Here is a 22,213-nt window from a genome sequence, read left to right as displayed (position 1 = left end):
TCTGAGATTCCGCCCCATTCAATTTGCAGATCCACCCAAACTATTTGTAGTGGCTTTTCCATATGAATGGCCTATTTTGGCTCAGGCTTCAGTCTTTCCTAATATCTCTCAAATAAGCAGCAGCTGGTTTGAGCATGCCCCTGGCCTATCAATAAGAGTCCCAGGACAACTTAGCCTTGCCTGGGTACTTCCAAATCCTACTCAAGTAGCAGCCATCTGTATGAGGCTTGGTAGTTCATGCTGAATGGCCCCAGGCAATGGCTGACTTTGCACCTCCCTGGAGGCCCCAGAGCCAGGTATTCCTGTGGGCAGCCTCAGACCATGCAATATTACACCTTTACACATCCACAAGCAACACAGTCAAGGGACAGATGCACCAAAGCCCTACTGAAGCAAGTCCTGCTCCATAGAGATGTCTCTTGCACAGCAGCTCTTCCATTGTAGACACAGATGGTCCATTCCTTCTAGTGATGCCAAAAGCAATCAAGGTGCAACTACAACAAGACTGTGTGTGTGTAGAGCCCACAAAGGGGTGCACCTGCAGTGCCCAGCTCAGGTGACTGGGGAGGCTGAACCCTTACACCCTATAGGACACCTACTATACAAGGCCACTCTACCAATTGCAGGAGCCACACCAGCTCTACATAATAACATGAAGAACAGAAGAAGTCTCCAGAAAAGGAACTAAATGAAATGGAAGCAAGCACACTATGAGATATAGAGTTAAAAACAATGGTTATAAGGTTGCTCAAGGATCTTAATAAGAGCTTCAAGGGACTTAATGAAACTTTCAAGAATCTTGGTGAGAATTTCAATGAAAAAGGACCAATTGGAAATTAAGCATACACTAACTGAAGTAAAGAATAATTTACAGGGATTACAGAATTGAGGATTCTGAAAATCAAATCAATAATTTGAAATATGAGAAAAGGAAAAAAACCACCCAATCAGAAGAGCAAAAAGAAATGAAGCAAGCCAACTACTGAATACAGAGTTCAAAACCATGATTAGAAGGTTACTCAAGGATCTTCACAAGACTTCCACGGATCTTAGTGAGAACTTCAAGAACCTTAGTGAGAACATCAATAATGTAAAAAAGAACCAGTCAGAAATGAAGGATACACTACCTGAAATTAAGAATGATTTACTGAGAACCAATTATAGAGTAGATGATGCCAAGAATCAAATCAAGCAATTTGGAAGATGAGGAAGCAAACACCTAATCAGAAGAGCAAAAAGAAAAAAGAGTACAAAAATATGAAGAGAGTATAAGGAGCCTCTGGGACAACTTCAGGTGTACCAGCATTCCCATCATGGGAGTGACAGAAGGAGAGGAGAGGGAGCAAGATATTAAAAATCTATTTGAAAAAATAATGACAGAAAACTCCTCCTACCTTGTGAAAGAAATACAATTAAGTGCAGAAAGTCCCAAACAAGAGGAAGAGGCACACACTAAAACACATCATAATGAAAATGCCAGAGATTAAAGACAAGGAATCTTAAAAGCAGCAAGAGAAAAGCAGTTAGATACCTTCAAGAGAACACCGATACAACTGTCAGCTGATTTCTCAAGGGAAACTTTGCAAGCCAGAAGGGAGTGGCAAGACATATTCAAAGTGATAAAAAGTAAGGACCTACAACCAAGATTACTCTACCCAGCAAAGCTATAATTTAGAATTGAAGGTCAGAAAAAGAACTTACCATACAAGGAAAAAGCTAAAGAGTTCATCACCACCAAACCAATATTACATGATATGTTAAAGTGTTGTGTACTAGTGGGTCCCTCAGCCTGGCTTGCAGGGATCGGGCTAAAAATGGCTCTCTGACATTCCCTTTTATTATATAGGATATACAATGAGTCGCCAGATTATTATGCGTTCAGAGGTCATAATAATCTGGCCACTAAGTGTAATAGATAATTGAAAATATTCTTCATAATGTAAAATGTGTTTCCTAATTAACTGATAAAATAATCCAATCTTATCCTGTATATAATAGGAAAATGTATGTACATTAGACATGTTTATAGTAGGTTTGGCTGTTTAAATTTATAAAATTTACAGCATTGATTAGTAAATCTGTTTGTTTCTACGTTTAAATTTTATCACTGATTTTGAACATTGAACATTTGAACATTTGAACATTGGCTATTATAGTCAATCAGAATATAATTGTTATTTTTGGATTATACGGTAATATTGTTTTATTTGGTTATTCATAGTCTTTAATGTCTTTTCTTGAGTGGTATTTCTTGATTATAAGTTGTCTCCTAGTCCTTTTTCCTCCATCTACAGATGTATTTTCCAGGGGGAAAGTGGTATGTTATGGTAGTCTATATAAGACTGTTGTGTACAATTCTTTAGCATTAAAATAAAAATCTACCTGTGCAGGATGGACAGTATAGACCTTATATGTACTTCTCTTATCTGTCCCAAATTTTAACTTTTAATGTTTTCTCTTTGTTTTAAAAAGAGGAGTATATAATTTGGTCATTGCTTTTTTTAGTACTTGGTTCTGAAGCTTGAAAGGCCTGCTATAGTCCAGAATATCACATTTGGAAAATATGAGAAAACGCATGTCTGTAATTTGAAGAAATTTAAAGTCTTTGGTGGAATGAATGAAGAAAATATGACAGAGCTATTGTCCAGGTGAGTTATGATTATGGGGTGGAAAGGGTTCTCTTCTAAACAAGGTGCAGTCTTAGATTACTCTTTTTGTATCTAAATCTGCATGGTTTGATTTTTCTTTCAAGGGAGGAAGAATATTTCCACTGTTCTATTTTTAGTGACTTATTTTAGTGTTATGGCTTGAGTTAGCTTTTTTTTTTTTAAACAAACAAACAAACAAACAAACAAACAAACCTACACCAGATTCTAGTTAATGTTATTGGAGAATTGCATGGGTGGATTTCTCCAATGTTAATGGAAGTGGAATTCTTATGATATCTTGAGAAAATGAGTTAAGACTCCCAAGGGAGAATGAGATTTGGTAGGCTTATCTACATGAAATTATATCCCTCAGTTTCCAAAGTCCCATTTCTCTTAAACCAGTTCTAGAAAAGTTGCAGCTGAGGCTTCAGCAGAGCTAGAATCAAAGCTAGTGTCCAAAGTTTCTTTTCATGGCAAAGTTGAGTCGGGCACAGCACCAGGCTAATTTTAGTCCTTCAGTCCATTGTGTGTGGGGTCCACATGACTGTGGGCCATGTGGGCTAGTGCAAGGGAGCTTGCTCCTTGCAAAAAGAGAGTCAAAAGTGCAAGAGGGTACTCCTTTTGTTCAGGATTTTAAATAGTAAATCTTACGGTGCTCGCAGTGGCTATGCCTGTTGTAGCCCATGATCTGTTTCCAGATATGGCTGACAGGTAAGCAGCTTCCCACGTCACCCAGATTTACTGGGCATGTGTCTGTTGTCCAGTCCTTTCCCCCAGTGACCTGTGGGGAACATACCTGCAGAGTGTTCAATTGCAGTTTCCTGGTAAAGCTGTACAAATGGCATGCCTGTGTAATTTAGTCTTCCTTTTGCTCCTTTTCTGTTAAATAACTAATAACTAGGTTAATAATAATGGTATTAGTTAATATTGTTACCAAATAAGAAAGAAAAAAATTTTGTCTTTTTCTACTTATTTTTAATCTTCCTTTTGGACTGTAATAACTTTAGAAATATTTTCAACTTTAACCAAATCTTTGCTATAATCTTTGATATAAAAATACAGATTCTATGTATGGATGCATGGGACAGAATAACAGATCTCAGTGGTAGAAAGAGGTGTGGGAGGGGACAGGAAGAGATTAACCAAAGAACATACATACATACATATATGCATATCTCATGGACATAGACAATAGCATGGGGAAGACCTGGGGTGGGATAGAGGGTGGGGTTGGGTGGAGGGAGCAAAGGGGGAGAAAATAGGAGACATCTGTAATACTGTCAATAATAAAAATAAAAAATATATAGGTTTTTAAAGAACATTAAGATTGGTTGCCCTATCCAGAAGTAATATTCTGGGAATTTACTCTAAGTTAGAGACTAAAAAAGAGAAAAAGTATCTGACCAGCACAGTGCCTACCATTTAGAAAGAACTCAGAAATTTTGAGTTTTAACAACATAGGCCACTAGGAATGAAAGGGTTAATTTACCTCATAGATAATGAAAAGTCAAATAGCCAGTGGGATGGACAAATAAAGCCATGAGGTTTTAAAATATATTTGTGACATAGTGTGTCCCATTAGCACAGTAGATTATATAAATAAATATTATATTAGTACTGATTATATTTATACTAATTACATTTACATTAATTAAATAACTTAGGTCTTTGACAAATTTTGGCCCTGTTTAAATTATAAGATATGAGGGTGAATTGTGGTGGGGTTTTTTTTTTTTCTTTCATTTTCTTCTTACTGCTTGAATATCCTATCTAATAAAAGAGTAATATGCAAATTAACCATCATACACACAAGCCACGCCCACCAGCCAATCAGCAAGTATGCAAATTAATCCCAACCAAGATGGCTGTAGCCACAAAGAGCAGGAGGGAGACTTGCGTTTCCCTGGCAATAGAGGAAGCCAAGCTTTCCACACACCCTGGTGGGCCCAGGCCTCCATTCAAGGATACAAAGTTTCAATTATAGAAGGTAAATAAATTCCAACAGCAATGGCGGCAGTCACAGAGGCAGCCACAGAGCGAGCAGGAGGCTTGGCTCTGCTCCAGGCTACAAAATTTCAATTGTTGAAGATAAATAAACCCCAGATACCAGGGCCTCTGCTTGGATCACCAGGGGGTGTGGCTGGCCTGCAAACCACTACAGGCCCCTCGCCCAGGCTGCCCCATCCCCAAGGATACCCCCAACCTGATCCGGGACACCCTTCAGGGCAAACCAGCTAGTCCCCACCCATGCACCAGGCCTGTATCCTATCTAATAAAAGAGTAATATACAGATTGATCATCATTCCAACACACATGATGGCTTCCCCCATGTGGTCAAAGACCTGTCCACATGTGGACACAAAATGGCCGCCACAAGATGGCCAGCGGAGGAGGGCAGTTGGGAGGGACTAGGCCTGCCCAGCAGTAGAGGACAAGTAGGGAGGGACCAGGCCTGCAGGGGAGGGAAGTTGGTGGCAAACAGGCTGGCAGGGGAGCAGTTAGACATCAATCAGGCTGGCAGGGGAGTAGTTAGGGGGTGATCAGGCTGGCAGGCAGAAGCAGTTAGGGGCAATCGGGAAGGCAGGCAGGCGAGCAATTGGGAGCCAGCAGTCCTGGATTGTGAGAGGGATGTCTGACTGCCCATTCAGGCCCGATCCCACCAGGATCGGGTCTAAATGAGCAATCAGCCATCCCTTAAGCTTAAGGGGTCCCAGATTGGAGAGGGTGCAGGCTGAGCTGAGGGACACAACCCCCACACTGTGACGAATTTCGTTATAATATATAGTGTATAATTTCTAGTTTTGTTATATTCAATTATACATTAAGGATGGTCGGTCATCACAGATTTCCATTTTTTTTAAAATTAATGTTGAACATTTTTCACTAGCCCTCATAATTAAAAGAATACAGTAATAATGCAGATGGTATGGATGCATAAGTTTTGACCTATATATTTTCATGTTCAACTACTTCTTTGGTCATATATTTTTAGCATTATTTTACCTTAAAATCTGAGGGTGGTACTAATCTGAGTTTTAGTGCATTTACTAAATTATGAAATCAGATTTGACAATCTTATTTTTTTCCCCCACAGTGGCTTAAAGAATGATTATAACAAAGAAACATTCACCTTGAAGCATAAAATTGATGAGCAGATGTTTCCTTGTCGATTCATCAAAATAGGTAAAATTTTTAGCATTCTGAAGTATAAATAAATTCATAATGCCATCGATCAGCAAACTACGCCTGGCTGAATCCTGTGGGCCCCTCTCTTTTAATTAAACATTACCACACAGGTTGTTCACATAATGTCTGTGTCTGCTTTTGCACTACCAAGGTAAAGTTCAGTAGTTGCAAGAGACCACATAGCCCACAAAGCCCAAATGTTTCAAACTTTGTAAGAAGTTTTCTGAATCCTCCTTTGAAACTCTGACAATTATTTAAAGTGAAAGTGTTTCCAAATATTTTCTCATTTGAAAGTTTATTAGAAGATTTTATGAGATACAGTGATTTGATTGCCTTGATTGTTTTATTGAAGATTTATCAGTTCTAAAGCTATAACATTTTACATTCAAATACTGATGAATTTCTTAAGGCAGTTTATTATATTCTCTATTCTGTTCTTTTGTATTTCATTGTCTTAATGAAATGTTGCTCAAACACATAAAACTAATTTCATGACCTTAAGTAATAAATTGCAGAGTATTGTTTGAAAAGTACTACCAAAGGCATGCATTTATTTACCAAGTGTTTTAGCTTGAGAAAATACTTATAATGCCTCTTCAAAATTAATATTTTTAGGGTTATTTTATTTTCCTTTAAGCTTTATTGTTCAGAAGGTAGAAAAGTTAAGGACTGGAATATTTTAATTTCTATCTATATTGCATACCTTTAGAAATATGGTAAAATTGAGATTAAAGTGAATCAGACTCCTCAGAGAATAATAATGAAAGCCAGAATCCCATGTTTTGATTTGGAAGATAATTTCCTCTTTTGGAACAAGCAGTATACTTTATACTCATTCTTTACTATTCTATCAGGAGTTAGCCTGTTTATTTCATTAAGTCAAATAGTACTGTTGTGTAAAAAGAATATCTGAGGTCTTAATAAAGATTGCCTATAGAGGGAAAACTTTTTTAAATAGTTGGGCTATCCAGTGTATTGTGGGTTTTTTTTTTTTTTTTTAATTATAGTTTCAATTATAATAAATAATTATAAATAAGAACCTGTGTCCTGTTTTCCTGTGAGAATTTATGAACAAGCAAAGTTATTAAAAAAAAAAAAAAAACATTTAACTCTTGGTTGTCTCTTCTTTTGTTTATAAATAATTCTTTACATGCAGATCACCCAGTTTTTACAGACTCTTGCATAGATTTAACACTTCTATAATCTTATATTTCAAATGTAGAAGCAGTGAAAATATCTTATATTTTCATATAATATGAAACTAGAATTTATAGTTTTAAAGTACTTATTTAGTTTCTCTTTTGCTTATTCAGGCAAAATGAAGTGGGTTTTTTTTTTTTTAAGTTCTTTTCTTGATGTTTTTTGTACCTTTCCTTTGGTCATTAGTTTTCTAGAAAACATATACTGATGCTTCTATAGTTCTTAATCCTCTAGTATCATTATTCATTAGAAGAAGTATCAGTAAAAATCTGTTTTCCATTGTTGCATAGTTTCTTTTCTTAAAATGTTATGAGAAGACAACTGAGGTTTCTTAGGGACCAATTAGATATTCATCTGCCTAAAGACAAGAGTTTGGACCTTATTTCCAGCTCTTTCTCTCAAACTCTTAATTATAGGATATAATGGTGTGTTTTTTTGTTTGTTTGTTTGTTTACTTTACCCTGGTGGGTTAGTTTTATGGTATTCAGACCAAATTTTAAATGGAGTTTCATCCAAAATTGTAGACACTTAGTAGCTCAGTTGATATTTAGGATATTAATATTTAGGTAACTTCATGTTTCTCACTTTTCTGTAAAAAACTGTTAATGGTGGTCTGCAGTACCTTTGCTTTCCAACTTTTTCCCAACTTTTTCTTGCTAAGTTTATAAAAGAAAAAATAAGGAAAATCTGAAACTAAAAGCCTGTATGTTAGGTTAGTATTTCTAGTTTCTTGCTATGATTCCTTTAAAAATTATGTCAATAAAGCACTTGAGTAATGGTTAGCTCTCTTTTGGTGGTGATGTAGCCCCAATATTTGTTTTACCTAGTCGGTATAAATTGTTAAATTTCTCCTTAAAAGAAAAAATGTGTTTGAGTACTTCATATTTATGGTCTACTATAATATGTTTGAAAGATCTTGCTTTATTTTTAAAATGTTTATCCTTAAACAAATACAATTTTTAAGATATAATCAGCATTCAGTTAGTCACAGTAAGACTAACTCAATGGCAGATAATTTCCAGATTTGATCATGAATATAGCATCATTAGATTTGGCTTAAATCAAACTTAAGTAAGTCTTAAAAAGTAATTTAAGCTCATATTTATGGTAGATTGTTTCAATTTGAATGTATCTTTTTGTGCATTTTTATACTTATATTCAAATAGTTCTGTTTTACATGATTTCTTAAATGCAATATTTCGGGTACTACAGAAAATGAATATGCACAGATATAATTTGAATCATGTCATTTTAGCATTTATTATTTAGAGCTTCTTATGTTTTATGGTTTTTTATAGTATGTAAGTGCTTTCAATGTGGTATTTCATTTGAATATTATACTGACAGATAAAATTTTTCCTTTTTTGATTGAGGATATTAACAATGGACCAAAGACATAGCATCTAGTATATGCTTACATATGTGCTTATATTGTTTTAAAGTACTAATAATAGTAGGTATTGTTTATGAAGCATCCACCTAACACTGGGTGAGATAGGCATTATTACACTCCCTTTACAGATGAGAAAAGTGAAGTTTAGAGGTTAAATGGCTGAACCAAAACCACACAGGTAGCAAAAAGTAGAGGTGGGATTCAAACTTAAGTCTACAGCCAAAGGTTGAATTCTCTTACTGTGTGATATATGTAGGTTTTGTTTCCTCAGGTAGATTGTGAAATATTTGGAGATAGTGACCCTGTATTGTTTCCTCAAATTTCAAAGCACCAAGCAAACTGCTTGCCTCATTAGAGACATTGTATATACACTTTTTGAGTTTATTGTACAGGAGTTTAGAAGAATTAATCAATGGTTTTATGAATTTGATGGAAGAAAAGTTGCATCTTTATCTTCTCTAACCTTAGATATATTTAACATTTCTTCTAATTATGAATATAGGCAATAATTCATAGTAATATTAGCAATAATTCATAATAATATTGTGACTTGCCACAGATAGAAGTTACAGATTTTTTCCATCACTTTATATCATGGCAAATATAATAACTTTGAATTTATAATTATTGGACAGGCCTCTAGATCTTGTTATCTAATGTATCAGTAAAAAAGCATATATATATCTTTATATATATTATATCTTTATAATATTTATATTATATCTTTATAATTTTTTTTAGTTGATTTTAGAGTAGAGAGGGAGGGGGAGGAGAGAGAGAGAGAAAGACATTGATGTGAGAGAGAAATATTGATTGGTTGCCCCACAAATGTGCCCTAACCAGGATCAAATCCACAACCTGGGCATGTGCCCTGACCAAGCGGGAATCCAACCCACCACCTTTCAGTGAACAGGATGATGGTCTAACCCAGCGTTTTTCAACCGCTGTTCCTGCCGCGAGATGTTGCCTGGTGTGCCGTAGGTGCAGACAAGACAAGAATTTTATAATTTTTCACTATTTTGTTTACTTAATATTTCATAATAAAGTAATTATAAAATACTTTCTTTGTGTTTATTTGATTCCTATTCAAGAGAATTACTTTATATATAGTCAATATAGGCACAGAGTTAAATTTTTTAACATTTTCTAATGGTGGTGTGCCTCGTGATTTTTTTCATGAAACAAGTGTGCCTTTGCCCAAAAAAGGTTGAAAAACACTGGTCTAACCAGCTGAGCCGCCTGGACAGGGCAAGCATATACACTGAGTGGGTAGATTATTATGATCCCTGAACATATAATAATCTGGTCACTCACTATATATATGTATATATATGAGGCCTGGTTCATGAATTATTGCATGAGTGGGTCCAGGGGGAGGGGACATAGGCGGTTGGCCAAGCTGCCTGTTGGTCACACTCCTGGTCAAGGGGACAATTTGTATATTAGTCTTTTATTATATAGGATATATACTGAGTGGCCAGATTATAATGCATTCAGAGATCATAATAATCTGGCCTCTCAGTGTATATTTTCTATATTATAATTTTTTAATTGTTTTTATAACTATATTTCAATACAATTGCTTTACTCTATATTCCCATGTATTTTTCTTCATGTATTTAAATCTGAGGGGTGTTGGGTTATAGGGCTCTCCGAACAGCCAAAGGGATATTCATGGCACAAAAAAGGCAAAGAGTTCATTCAGGACTTATTGTGGAAGTTGAGAGTTGGCCTTAGGAAGAAGCTAGATTTCAGTAAGGCCTGTAACTAAAAGGAGAAGCTAGTAAAGAATGGGAGTTATTATTTGGGACCCCAGATTCTAGAGAGCAAGTTAAAAATTCAGAACGGAAAACTTCCTCAGTGGGAAATGAGAAAACATAAAGTGGAATCGGATGAGGGTATTGGTTATAGAGAACTAGAAGAGCTCATATCCTGATTCATAGATAAGATAACAGCTATGTGAAGAAATTGGTAAGGTGAGGTAGGGGCAAAGAAGGTACTTGGGAGAACTCAGAAAGATTCTGGGGGAGTCCTGGTTTTTGGCAGAGAGGATAACTTAGATTTCTATGGAATTCTGGGATTTTTTTTTTGTGTGTGTGTGGCCTGGATGGTTATGGTTGCTTAGGGAGAAGCTTCAGCTCTGGCTGGATTTGGCCTGCATTCTTCATTCTCAGGGGTATTTAGAAATCTAGGATGAGTACTAAATCTGGTGATGGGGAGGTACCCTGATGGTGGTCCTTCATGAGAACATGTGGAAAGGCAACATTTTAAAAGTATACTATTAAAAGGGAAATTAATGTAGTAATAATAGCTAATAATAGGAGTAGTAGCTATCTTTTATTGAGCACTTACTATGTGCCAGTTACTGTGCTAAGTGCTTTGTGTGCTCATCTGGTTGATTCTTTCAGAATGGTTAAACTTGAATTTTTAGGGACTTCCAGAGCCTGATCTTAAAGTTACTAGCATCTTGTAATAGTTGTTTTAGCCATCTAGACAAGAGTTTTCCAAGTGATACTATCCAAGTACATTGTGCCACAGATATGTTTCATTGTGTTGAGATGTTGACTCTCTACCCCTTATTCCTGGAGTAATTGAGTCTGCAACCTAGTACCTACCCTTGTGTGCCTTTAAAATATTATCATTTCTTTGCATGCCATCATGAAAAAGGATGAGAAGTACTGATTCTTTTTAAAAATATATATTTTTTATTGATTTTTTTACAGAGAGGAAGAGAGAGGGATAGAGAGTTAGAAACATCGATGAGAGAGAAACATCGATCAGCTGCTTCTTCCACACCCCCCACTGGGGATGTGCCTGCAACCAAGGTACATGCCCTTGACCAGAATCGAACCTGGGACCCTTCAGTCTACAGGCCAATGCTCTATCCACTGAGCCAAACTGGAATCGGCAAATCAATAAAATCTTTTTTTAAAGGTACAATTACCATTTATTTTTTCCCAATAGCTTTTTTTCAGTTCTTAAGAACTTAGCTCCTTACATGGGCTTTGGGGGGTCGTGGGGCAGCACCCACAGATCTAAATCAGGGTGGGGGTGTTTGGTCCTTCTGGGCTTGAGAATGATTCCCGGCTACCTTGCTGTGAATGGCAGAGCTCACGTAATAATGCAGCTTCACATATAGCTTAGGAAGCATATAGACACTGAAGATACTCACTTTGGGAATGTCCCAAACGACTGCAGCCTCTATGTTTCGAATGACAAACTTCTTTTTAAGAAATTAGAGGCCTGATGCATGAATTCCTGCAAGAGTAGGCCTTCCTTCCCCTGGCTGCAGGCACTGGCTTCTCTCTGGCTCCGAGGACCTGGGCTTCCCTTCAGCTGCTGGCAGGCACCCAGAACCCAGGCTTCCCTCACAGCCCTTGTTGAGAGGACGTCCGGTCTACCGTAATTAGCATATTATGCTTTTATTATTATAAATAGATGGCCTTGTCCTTGGGCATGCAGCATGCACAGTTAGTACAACAAAAAAGCTACACATGGCCATGGCCTTTTTTGGCATGAGGATTGTTCCTTCTGATTTTGGTCATCTTGGATGTGAGGACCTGAGAGCAATAAAAAATATTTTTTAAAAAGCAAACATAATTGCTCGAAAGGTTTTAAGAAAAGAACATTTTATTGGGATTTGAATAGATATAATAGGAAGATTTTTTTTCATCCTGATTTTACTGATCTTGGACCTAGAACTTGATAATGGATTTCAGATCTCTAACTAATATTATTTTTTTATTTAAAATTTTTAATGTTGACACAGATCTCTTACTAATATTAGATGTCTGTTTAAACTTGCAGACTATCTTGTTGGGGCCTTGGGTTTAGAATTCTATTTTATTCTGATTATTATACTAGTTGATGGTTATTACTGTGATGTAGTAGATAAGCTTTTTAAGTGGTACTGCCACATAAAGAAATTAATACCAAAACAATAATTTAATATTTGTTGTTATAAAACATCTTTAAATTTGTGTTTGCATATATATACTGAAAGCCATATTCAATGTCCCAGGAGTTTGTCATATAACGTAATCACTGGTTGCTATTGACTGGGTCTGTCTTTACTCACACAGCTTCTTTTGGCATCTAATACATCTTAGCTCATTGAGTCTTTATTGGATATTTTTTCCATAGCTTTTCAGAGTAGGAGAGAAGGGAGGGAGGGAAAAAGGGGTGGTGGGAGAGGTAGGGAAGGAGAGAGAGAAACATCGATATGAGAGAGACACATTGATTGGTTGCCTGCTGCACACATGCTCCCTGACTGGGCCAGGGAGCAAACCCGAAACTCAGGTAGGTGCCCTTGACTGGGAATTGAACCTGAGACCTTTTGGTGCACAGGCTGATGCTCTAACCACTGAACAACGCCAGCCAGGGCTTATTGAGTTTGGATATTGCTAACAAAAAAAAAAAAAAAAAGGAAGAGTAATGGACTTGGAAATTAGTTCCTTCATGTTGATAATAGTGGACTTTCTGTTTAGATACTTAATTAAATTTGATAAGTGTTAGTTTCTTAAAGATAGTCTCATTATTCAGTTTGAACCCTATCAGTGTTAATTAAAATCTTCTGGCCCGTCTTGCACTTTGAATTAAATTTTTATCCATGCATGGTTTTGTAACATCATTCATTGGTCATCTTGAAAACATGATTTACTGAGTTATGCAGATCTTATAAATGTTAAAACATTTCATGTATAATTTAAAAAATTTCACACTCAGTAATATCACCACCAGTCTCATCAGAAAAGTTGTAAGTATTGGAAAGTAGTTAAGATCACAGTGGTGTATACCAGTTTTCCAAAATTCTAATTTTTAAACTTGGCAACAAATACTGCCAGTTATTTTCTTTAAAATGACAGGTAACTATCTGGCATATACTAAATCTAAATAAATCATAGATGGTGAATCAAGAAATAGTAGTTCCTGGGGGTCAGGGAACAGCAGGACAAATAGCTATTTTAGCTCACAACTTTCAACTGTACAGGTTCTTTTCCTTGCAGTAAACTTCATACTTTGGTACACAGCAAAGTACTTTGTATGTAGTTCCCATTATGTTACACAACATATTAAAAAGATATGTACTTATGATAGGTATTATTAAAATTACTTTTTATCGCATCAGGGACATTCTTAAATGAATTGGCTTTTATGTTTTAGCTACAAGTGTGTGATGATGAGGAATACAGTACAATGTATATCATATTAAGGAATTCTATGCACTTTCATTCCATTACTTTCCATGGTGGCGACAGTCTTAGTCATCATTGCTTTTGAACCATGAGTGCAAATGTCAGTACGCATGCACACAAAAGTCCTAGTCTTATAAAAACTAGAGGCCTCATGTATAAAATTCGTGCACTCAGGAGGGGGTCTCCCCTCAGCCCTGCCTGTGCTCTCTTGCAGTCCGGGAGCCCTCAGAGAATGTTCAACTGCTGGCTTAGGTCTACTCCACAGGCTTTTGGCTGAACAGCCTGCCCTCAGTGGGAGTGCACCGACCACTAGGGGGCAGCTTCTGCCCCCTCGCGATCAGTGTGCATCATAGCGATCAGTCATTCTGCCATTCGGTCTATTTGCATATTAGCCTTTTATTATATAAGATAATTTCAGCTCCATGGATTCTCCTGAAATTATTATTGGGATTTCCAGGAGCCCATGAATCACATATTAACCTGTTAACCGAGCGGGACCTATAAATACGTCAAACATAAGCACTATCGGGAACGGGTAGGATGTATGAATACGTCCTTGAAATATATGTTGCGCCCTGAGAGGGACTGTATATATTTTTTGTAATCTTTATAATTGTTTGTAAAATTTATAATTTTTTAATTCGATGTTTCCATTTTTTGGTTGGTATTCTTTTCTATTTGTTTGTAATTTTGTATTTTCCTTTGTGCTTTATATATAAATGAAAAAATATATTTCATTTATTTTAATTAAGTATAAATTTAAAAAATAATAATATAAAATTACGTCCGCTGGGCGTGACGTACTGACACGTCCTAGTGAAAGAGCATGCGCCCATTGTACGTTGCGTAATTAAAAAGGGAACTCCCCGGTTAACAGGTTAAAAACTTCTACTCTGTTCTGTCATTAGTAATTATCCTATTTTAAATTCTTCTAAATACTTAGGATATTTTTTTGATACACTCTTTTCTAATGATTTACCTTCCTTTCCCTCACTAATATCAAACTTATAGTTACTAAAAAACAAACAAACTTATAGTTACTGCATTATTTTAGTTTATTTGTTATTATTTTTATTATTTATGGTATTTTTGTCTTACTTTCAGATTAGCTTTTTCAGTCACATGTCAAAGAAAAATGGATATGTACCATTGGGATTTTTATTGCAATTACATTAAATTTACAATTAATTTGACAAGAATTGACATGTTTACAAATATTTGCATTTTCCCATTTAGGAATATAGTATGTCTGTCTTTTTATTCAATTTTTAATTAAGATTTTATGGTGTTTTTTTTTTAAATAGTTCTTGTATATTTTAAAGTTTATTCTGAGATATTTTAAGCTTTGTTCGCTTTATAAAGGGGACATTTTTATTATATTTTCTAGTGGGTTATTATAGGTGTAGGGAAAGTTGATTTTCATATGTTTACTTTGCATACAAACTTAAGAATATTATTTTAGGTAGATAGCTATATCATCTGTAAATGATAGCGTTTTTTGTTTTTTTTTTCATTTGCATTTTCCCCCTTATTGCACTGGTGAAGATCTCCCATATATTATTGAATAGTAGAGATATTGGGCCTCTTTGTCTTGTTGCTGAGTTGAATAGCAGTACTTAAAGTTTCTCCATTAGGTTTAATCTTTAAGGGTTTTTATACTTAAAAAAAAAAAAAATAACCTAGATAAGGAAGTTTGATTTTGCCTTCTATTTATGATGTTTTTGTTAGTGACTAGAGATATATTTTATTAGTTTACTGTGGCACCATTTGAGGTAACAAATTTGTTTCTTTTTTACTTTGTCAACATTGTGAATTATATGAATTCTAGATGCCCAGTGCATGAATCATGCACTGGGGAGGGGAGTGAAAGGAGGGACTGCAGGGGGTTGGCCACTGGCCCTGAGGATGGAACTGGTCCACAGCCCCCTGGGAAAGGGGCCACGTCCACCACCACCCAACCCCGGTTCCCCATCTCAGCCCAGGGCCTGAAGGCCCCAGCAGGATTGGGAGAGAAAGCGATGGTCTGATGGCCCCCAGCCACTGTGTGGTTCCCTGCCTTACCCACCTTCTTCCCTCACTGCTGACAAACCCTTGTGTTGAGGTCTGACTTTCAATAGATCACAGCAAGGGAGCTGCTCTGCTATGTACAAAACCCCGATCCAGAAGCGGGTCTCTACAAATGGTTTAGCACCAGGAGCCGATGGGGGCCAGCTGGCTGGGAGAAGGCGCCGGGAGACGTTGGCTGTGGGAGTGCACTGACCACCAGGGGCAGCTCCTGTGTTGAGCATCTGCCCCTGGTGGTTAGTGTACATCATAGAGACTGGTCGACTGGTCATTTGGTTGTAATAGTCACTTAGGCTTTTGTATATATAGATAGCTCCTATTATTTAACTATCTTTTTATTCATAGAATGAACTCTACAATGGTTACAGTGAAAACCTGGTAGTATTTTTTTGCAACTTAAAAAAAAAATTTAATATGTCTTCATAGTTGAGATTGGCCTTAAATTTTATTTCTTCTGGATTTGTTTTCAGGATTGTGCCACTTTGATAAGTAATTGAACTTTCAGTCTCTTTCTGATATAATTTAAATTACATCACAATTATTTGTTTCTTGTGGGTTTGGTAGAATTTGCCTAAATCATCTAACCCTGATCCTGTTTTTTTTGGATACATAAATGACCACTTTGACTTTATCTTACTATCTCTCTCTCTCTCTCTTCTCTCTCTCTCTCTCTCTCTCTCTCTCCCCCTCTCTCTCTCCATATATATATATATATAAAAGCCTAAGTGACTGGCCGACAGCTGACTGTTTGACCATCCAACTAGTAGCTATGATGCACACTGACCACTAGGGGGCAGATGCTCAATGCAGGAGCTGCCAAGCTGCAGTTCTTGAGTGATGCACCCGGAACCAGAGAGGAAGGCGCCCGATTCTGGGGTGCATCACCTGAGAACCTCACTCTCACAACTCTGGGCCCTTGGGGGATGTTGGAGAGCCAGTTTCGGCCCTATCCCCACAGGCTAGGCCAAGTGACCTGGGACTTTATATATATATAAAAGCAGCCTAAGTGACTGGCCGATTGACTGGCTGATCGAAAGCTATGATGCGCACTGACTACCAGGGTGCAAACACTCAACACAGAAGCGGAAACCACAGGCATGGAAACAGAACAGACTGATGAATCTCAGTGTGTGTGTGTGTGTGTGTGTGGGGGGGGTGATGTGAAGAGATTAACTAAAGATCTTACATGCATACTAGAGAGCCTTCAGTATTTTTATAATTAAAGAAACCTCATGATGGCAATCACGTTTCATTTTCCTTTTGTAGCCCCAGCACTTAAATAGTGCAGTGTTAGGTACATAGAAAGTGTTGAGAGAAAATTGTTGAATGACTCCTAATAGGCTTGAATAGTGATTTTACTTCGCTAAAGTTTTATTTGAACTATGTTAATTTTTTTATTTTTCTTTATTCTTTTTTTTTTTCTTTCCTCCTCAAAGTTCCACTCTTATCCTGGGGACCCAGCTTTAACTTTAGCATCTGGTATGTTGAACTTAGTGGCATTGATGATCCCGATGTAGTACAACCTTGTCTCAACTGGTATAGCAAGGTAGGACTGTATTTTAAAATCCTTATATCATGTTTCTAATGCCTGTAAAGAGAGAATTATGTTACTCTCTTGTCTTCATTGAGAATAATGATAATTATTATGATTAATCAAACTAATTGTATTGCTCATTTATAGTCTCTCAGCTTCTAAGCAGCCTTTATTACTTATTAAATCATTACCACTCTATGAGATAAGTATAGTTATTATTTATATTTTACAGATGATGAAATGGAACACTGAGAGGTTAAGTATTTTGCCTAAAATGATATAGTTATAAAGTGGTTAAGCCAGCATATAGACTCGGGCATTCTGTCTCTAGAATCTGTCATTTTATTATTATAATCTGACCATTATTTTGTTTTTAACATATATTGATTGAAATAATTAAACACAGTTTTTAGTGGGGTAGTTTTGGTTCTAAATTGCTTCTGTCATATATGCCTTCATTCCTATGAAAAATTCCTTTATAAGAACTTTTGCTTTTCCTTTTAAAGAATTTGAAACCGTTTCTATAAATATTATGATCTTGTGTTTATAGGAAAAAGAAAAATTAAATTTACAGTTTAAAAAAACACACATATTGTTATTGATTTTAGAGAGGAAAGAAGGGGGAGAGAGAGCTAGATACACCAATGATGAGAGGCAATCATTGATCAACTGCCTCCTGCATACCTCCACTGGGAATTGAGTTGTGACCTCATGGTTCATAAGTTGATGCTCAACCAATGAGCCACACCGTCTGGGCATATTTAACGATTTTATTCATAAGTCACTTTATATAGATACAGACTGAGAAATGTGAGTTTAAATTATTGAGAACTAGGCGTTCTGTTTTGTTTTTTGTTTTTTTAAACATCTTTCATGCTTCATTTTTGTTTTTAATGTATATTTATTTGACTCTTGGCTAATTTGAGGGGAGGCCTCTTGTCAATCTACTCACTAATTCCTGATGTTTTTATTTGTGAGTAAACTAATTTACTCATAGGAGATTGGGAAACAATATAATATTTTTGTATGGAATTTCAGCTTTTTTGGTCAGTTTAATTGAGAAACTTTTGACTAACTTATTTTTGGCATTTGATTACATTCAATTTAAAATAGATGCTGACTTTTCTGTATTTTGCATATATTTTTGGATCTCAATATTGTAAATTCTTTCGAGGTGAAGATGATATTTTTAAATGTTAAAAAACACCTTTACATTGTAATTCACATAATAGGTAGTAAGTCTTTGAAAGGTGCTTCTTTAAGTAAAAAAGATTTAGATCCTCTGAGAGTTGAATTTTCCCTTTAGTTTAGATATGAATGTGTGCTTTCTTTAATATATTCACATGAACTTTTTTTTAAAAATATATTTTTATTGATTTTTTACAGAGAGGAAGGGAGAGAGATAGAGAGCTAGAAACGTCGATGAGAGAGAAACACCAACCAGCTGCCTCTTGCATACCCCCTACCGGGGATGTGCCGGCAACCAATGCACATGCCCCTGACCGGAATCGAACTTGGGACCTTTCAGTCCGCAGACCAACGCTCTACCACTGAGCCAAACCAGTTTCGGCTCACATGAACTTTTGATATTTCAGGAAGTTGTAAATTTGGAAAGATTATATTTGTGAACTTAAATTGTTCAACCACATTAACTTTTCAAGTTCTCTATATTTACTCTGAACCTCTAGAAATTAAAATTAAAAGTCTACCCTCTGCGATTCAATCCTGTTTTGAAGCATTAAAATTCTATTATTTCATAAATCTTCTACTATGTATCTATATGCCACATGATAGAAAATTTAAATGGGGATGATTCAGACTCCTCAGGTCAACACAATAAGAAGGTATTACTGTTTAATATGGTTCTGGATAGTTATGATAAATCCTTATTTATAGGCCAAGGGTAAGAAACTAATAATGTAAAACTAGTTTGAGTACAGAATCATTCTTTTATTATTTGATGAGGGAGAATCTTCATTAACTATAGTGCTTAAGGAAGTATTTTCAATAACCTTTTATTAATAAAAAAATCAGGCAACTTTTTTTTTTCTTGTGAAGCTTATTTTCCTGATTTATTAAAAGATATTACAAGTAAATCATATTTTTGTTTGATTATTATGTATTGCTTCTGTGTCATTAGTTTTGTTCATTCTTATTTAGAAAATTTGGAAATCTCAAAGTGTATTCTTGAACTTTTTATCTTTAAAAATTTTTTATATGAGCTTGTATTTTTGGCATTCATCCTATTACAGGAAAGATTTAGTAAATTAAACATTTCTGTTTTGGGATTCTAGTTTATTAAGACTTACTTATTGCTATTAAATAGATGAAGTAGTTGAGGATTAGAAAAAATTATACAATTTAAGTAGTTTCTTTCTCATGATTTTGAGTCATAAAACCTGTTTGTGAATTTAAAATACATAAATATTTGTCATTCAAGTAATAATACCAAGAACCAAGAATTAAAAGCATAATATTTATGTACAATATATTATTTAATGGTTTCTAATGGAGTAGAACCAACATTATAATCTGATTAGTAAAAGCCATGAAGTTATAATTTTTACAATCTTAAGTGGGTTTTCATAAATAGTTTTCCTGCTTTTCTTGAAAGTTCAAGCTCTAAAATTAGGTCTGGTTTCATCTCTTTATATCTTTCACCTTCATGAAAGCTATATCTATATATCTTTATCTCATTCATATCTTTCTGTTACATACTTTGTGACCTTTGACAGGTTATTATAATTGACTATGCATTGGTTTTGCTATTTAAAAGTGAAAATAATGATATAAGGAATAGGTTTAGCACATAATAAATGCTCACGTTAGGTTGGTTAGTTGTCACTTACTATTCCTATAGTAATAACTAAGCAAATCTCTTCTTTTCATATTTTCTCTTGTGTTCCAGTAGTACCGTGAACAGGAAGCCATTCGTCTTTGCTTAAAACACTTTAGACAACACAATTATACAGAAGCCTTTGAGTCACTACAAAAGAAAACCAAGATTGCCCTGGAACATCCTATGTTAACAGATCTGCATGATAAACTGGTGTTGAAGGGTGATTTTGATGCTTGTGAAGAGCTGATTGAAAAAGCTGTAAATGGTATGTTATAGACATTAAACTTAGTTGGTTATTAGTGTGATTTGAAATATTTTCAAGAAACTTTAAAAAAGAATGTACGCATATGTGAGTTATTTCCTTTTTTCTTGTATGTTTTTTGTTGTTGTTTGTTTTTTACTCTGTAAAGATTGTTAGGTCCTTGGTTAGGGATCTCTTTTATTAAGAGAGGTATATATTGTAATGAGACTTGAAAAACAAAAAGAAGCACATTGCATCACATAGTTAAATCTAAGTTGTCTTCTTGGGAAATCATGCACTTATGAATGAATGATAACATTGACTAGTACTTAACCATGTGGAAAAGGCTTCTAATGTTATTCTCAGTAGTAGTAGCCTATTTATTTATGTCATTTTTGTTGATAGCAAATTGTCATTATTTAAAGTGTACTTTGAGGAAGGAGATGGTTGGATAAGCCAAAAATGTTATTAATAAAAGTTTATAATGAATGAGGAAATTTATAATGGAAACATCTTCTGTGTGGTGTGAATGCTACATAATTGATATTCTTGGGTTTTGAAAGAAATGTGAATATTAGAACATAATGTAATCTCACAAGGTAACTATGTTGTAGGATGACATCCATTTGAATATTTAAGGTCTGATAAATTTTGTTATTTTACAGATGATCTCTGTTGTTGTTTTATAGCAGTGGTTTTCAGTCTTTTTCATCTCATGGCACATATAAACTGATTATTAAAATACTGCAACACACCAAAATATGTTTTGCAGGTCTGACAAAAGAAAAGATGTAATTTTGATTTATTCACATTGAGTAGCCATTGCTGTGTTGACAGCTGTCATTTTTTTATTTGACAGTCTAAGAGAAAAGAGGTTAGTGCACTAGATGAAATAGTCAGGTTTTGTGCCTGGCTGGCACTGCTCATTGGTTAAGCATCGACCTATGAACTAGAAGGTCACAGTTCAGTTCCCGGTCAAGGCACATGCCAGTGTTGTGAGCTTGATCCCCAGTATGGGGCATGCAGGAGGCAGCTAGTCAATGATTCTCTCTCATCGTAGATGTCTCTATCTTTCTCTTCCTCTTCCTTCTCTCTGAAACCAATTTAAAAAAAAAAAAAAAAAAAAGGTATTGTATGTTTTAAAAATTGCATACCAGTTGAAAATCTCTGCTTTATACAATGACCTCCTTTGAAACAGTTTCCCACAGTGACTTCCATGGTGACAACAGAATAGTTGCTGCTGGTATAATAAAATATATATGTATGTATGAATTTGGTTTTTGTACAGTTCCTGGCCCAAGCTTCTATAACCTTTGGAATATGTGGAGGGATAAGAGTGTCTTGCTTGCTGAGATGACTGGTGGCTGGGTTCCTAGATAGCTTCAGATCTCCAGAAAGACCAAAACATGTGATCAGAGGCTGGAAATTTCAGTAGCACCTACCTCACCACCTCTAATGAGGGGAGAGGGGTCAGAGATTGAGTTTAGTCACCAACAGCCAGTGGAACCTCAACAAAAAAGGCCCTAAACAACTTGGTACAAAGAGCTTTCAATTTGATGGACACATCAGAGTGCTGGGAGAAAGTATGCCTAGGGAGGGCATGGAAGCTATACTCACACACTTGCCCTATGCCTTTCTTCCATTTGGCTATCTTGAGTTGTAATGACTAGAGCCCCTGTGCATGAATTTGTGCACCAGTGAGCCCCTCGGCCTGGCCTGCAGGATTGGGTCGGAACTGGCTCTCCAATATTTCCTGAGAGGTTCCGGATTGCGAGAGGGCACAGGCCAGGCCAGGGGACTCCCCCGCTCCCCCAAGTACACAATTGGGGCCAGGGAGGATGTGGGAGGTTGGCCAGCCGAAAAAGGGATCACAGGAGGGCTCCAGGGCATGTCCGACCCTCTTGTTCAGTCCT

The 22,213-nt window shown here is 35.9% G+C and overlaps 1 protein-coding gene across 7 annotated transcripts in view; it reads left to right on the top strand.

Annotated features, from left to right (window-relative positions):
• The window catches only part of MKLN1 (muskelin 1), a 311,818-nt gene that overhangs the window by 185,945 nt on the left and 103,660 nt on the right, over positions 1-22,213 (top strand). For all 7 annotated transcript variants that reach the window (XM_084897002.1, XM_084897001.1, XM_084896999.1 and 4 more), the window contains 4 exons: positions 2,506-2,648; positions 5,743-5,831; positions 17,123-17,232; positions 20,132-20,324. In XM_084897002.1, the coding sequence (XP_084753128.1) occupies positions 2,506-2,648; positions 5,743-5,831; positions 17,123-17,232; positions 20,132-20,324 (535 nt within the window). The remainder of the gene's footprint in view (positions 1-2,505; positions 2,649-5,742; positions 5,832-17,122; positions 17,233-20,131; positions 20,325-22,213) is intronic.

This window comes from Pipistrellus hanaki, assembly GCF_964339955.1.
Source record: "Pipistrellus hanaki genome assembly, chromosome: 10".
NCBI lineage: Eukaryota > Metazoa > Chordata > Mammalia > Chiroptera > Vespertilionidae > Pipistrellus > Pipistrellus hanaki.
Note: the sequence above shows the minus strand (reverse complement) of the source record. Positions and strands in the feature narration are given on the sequence as shown.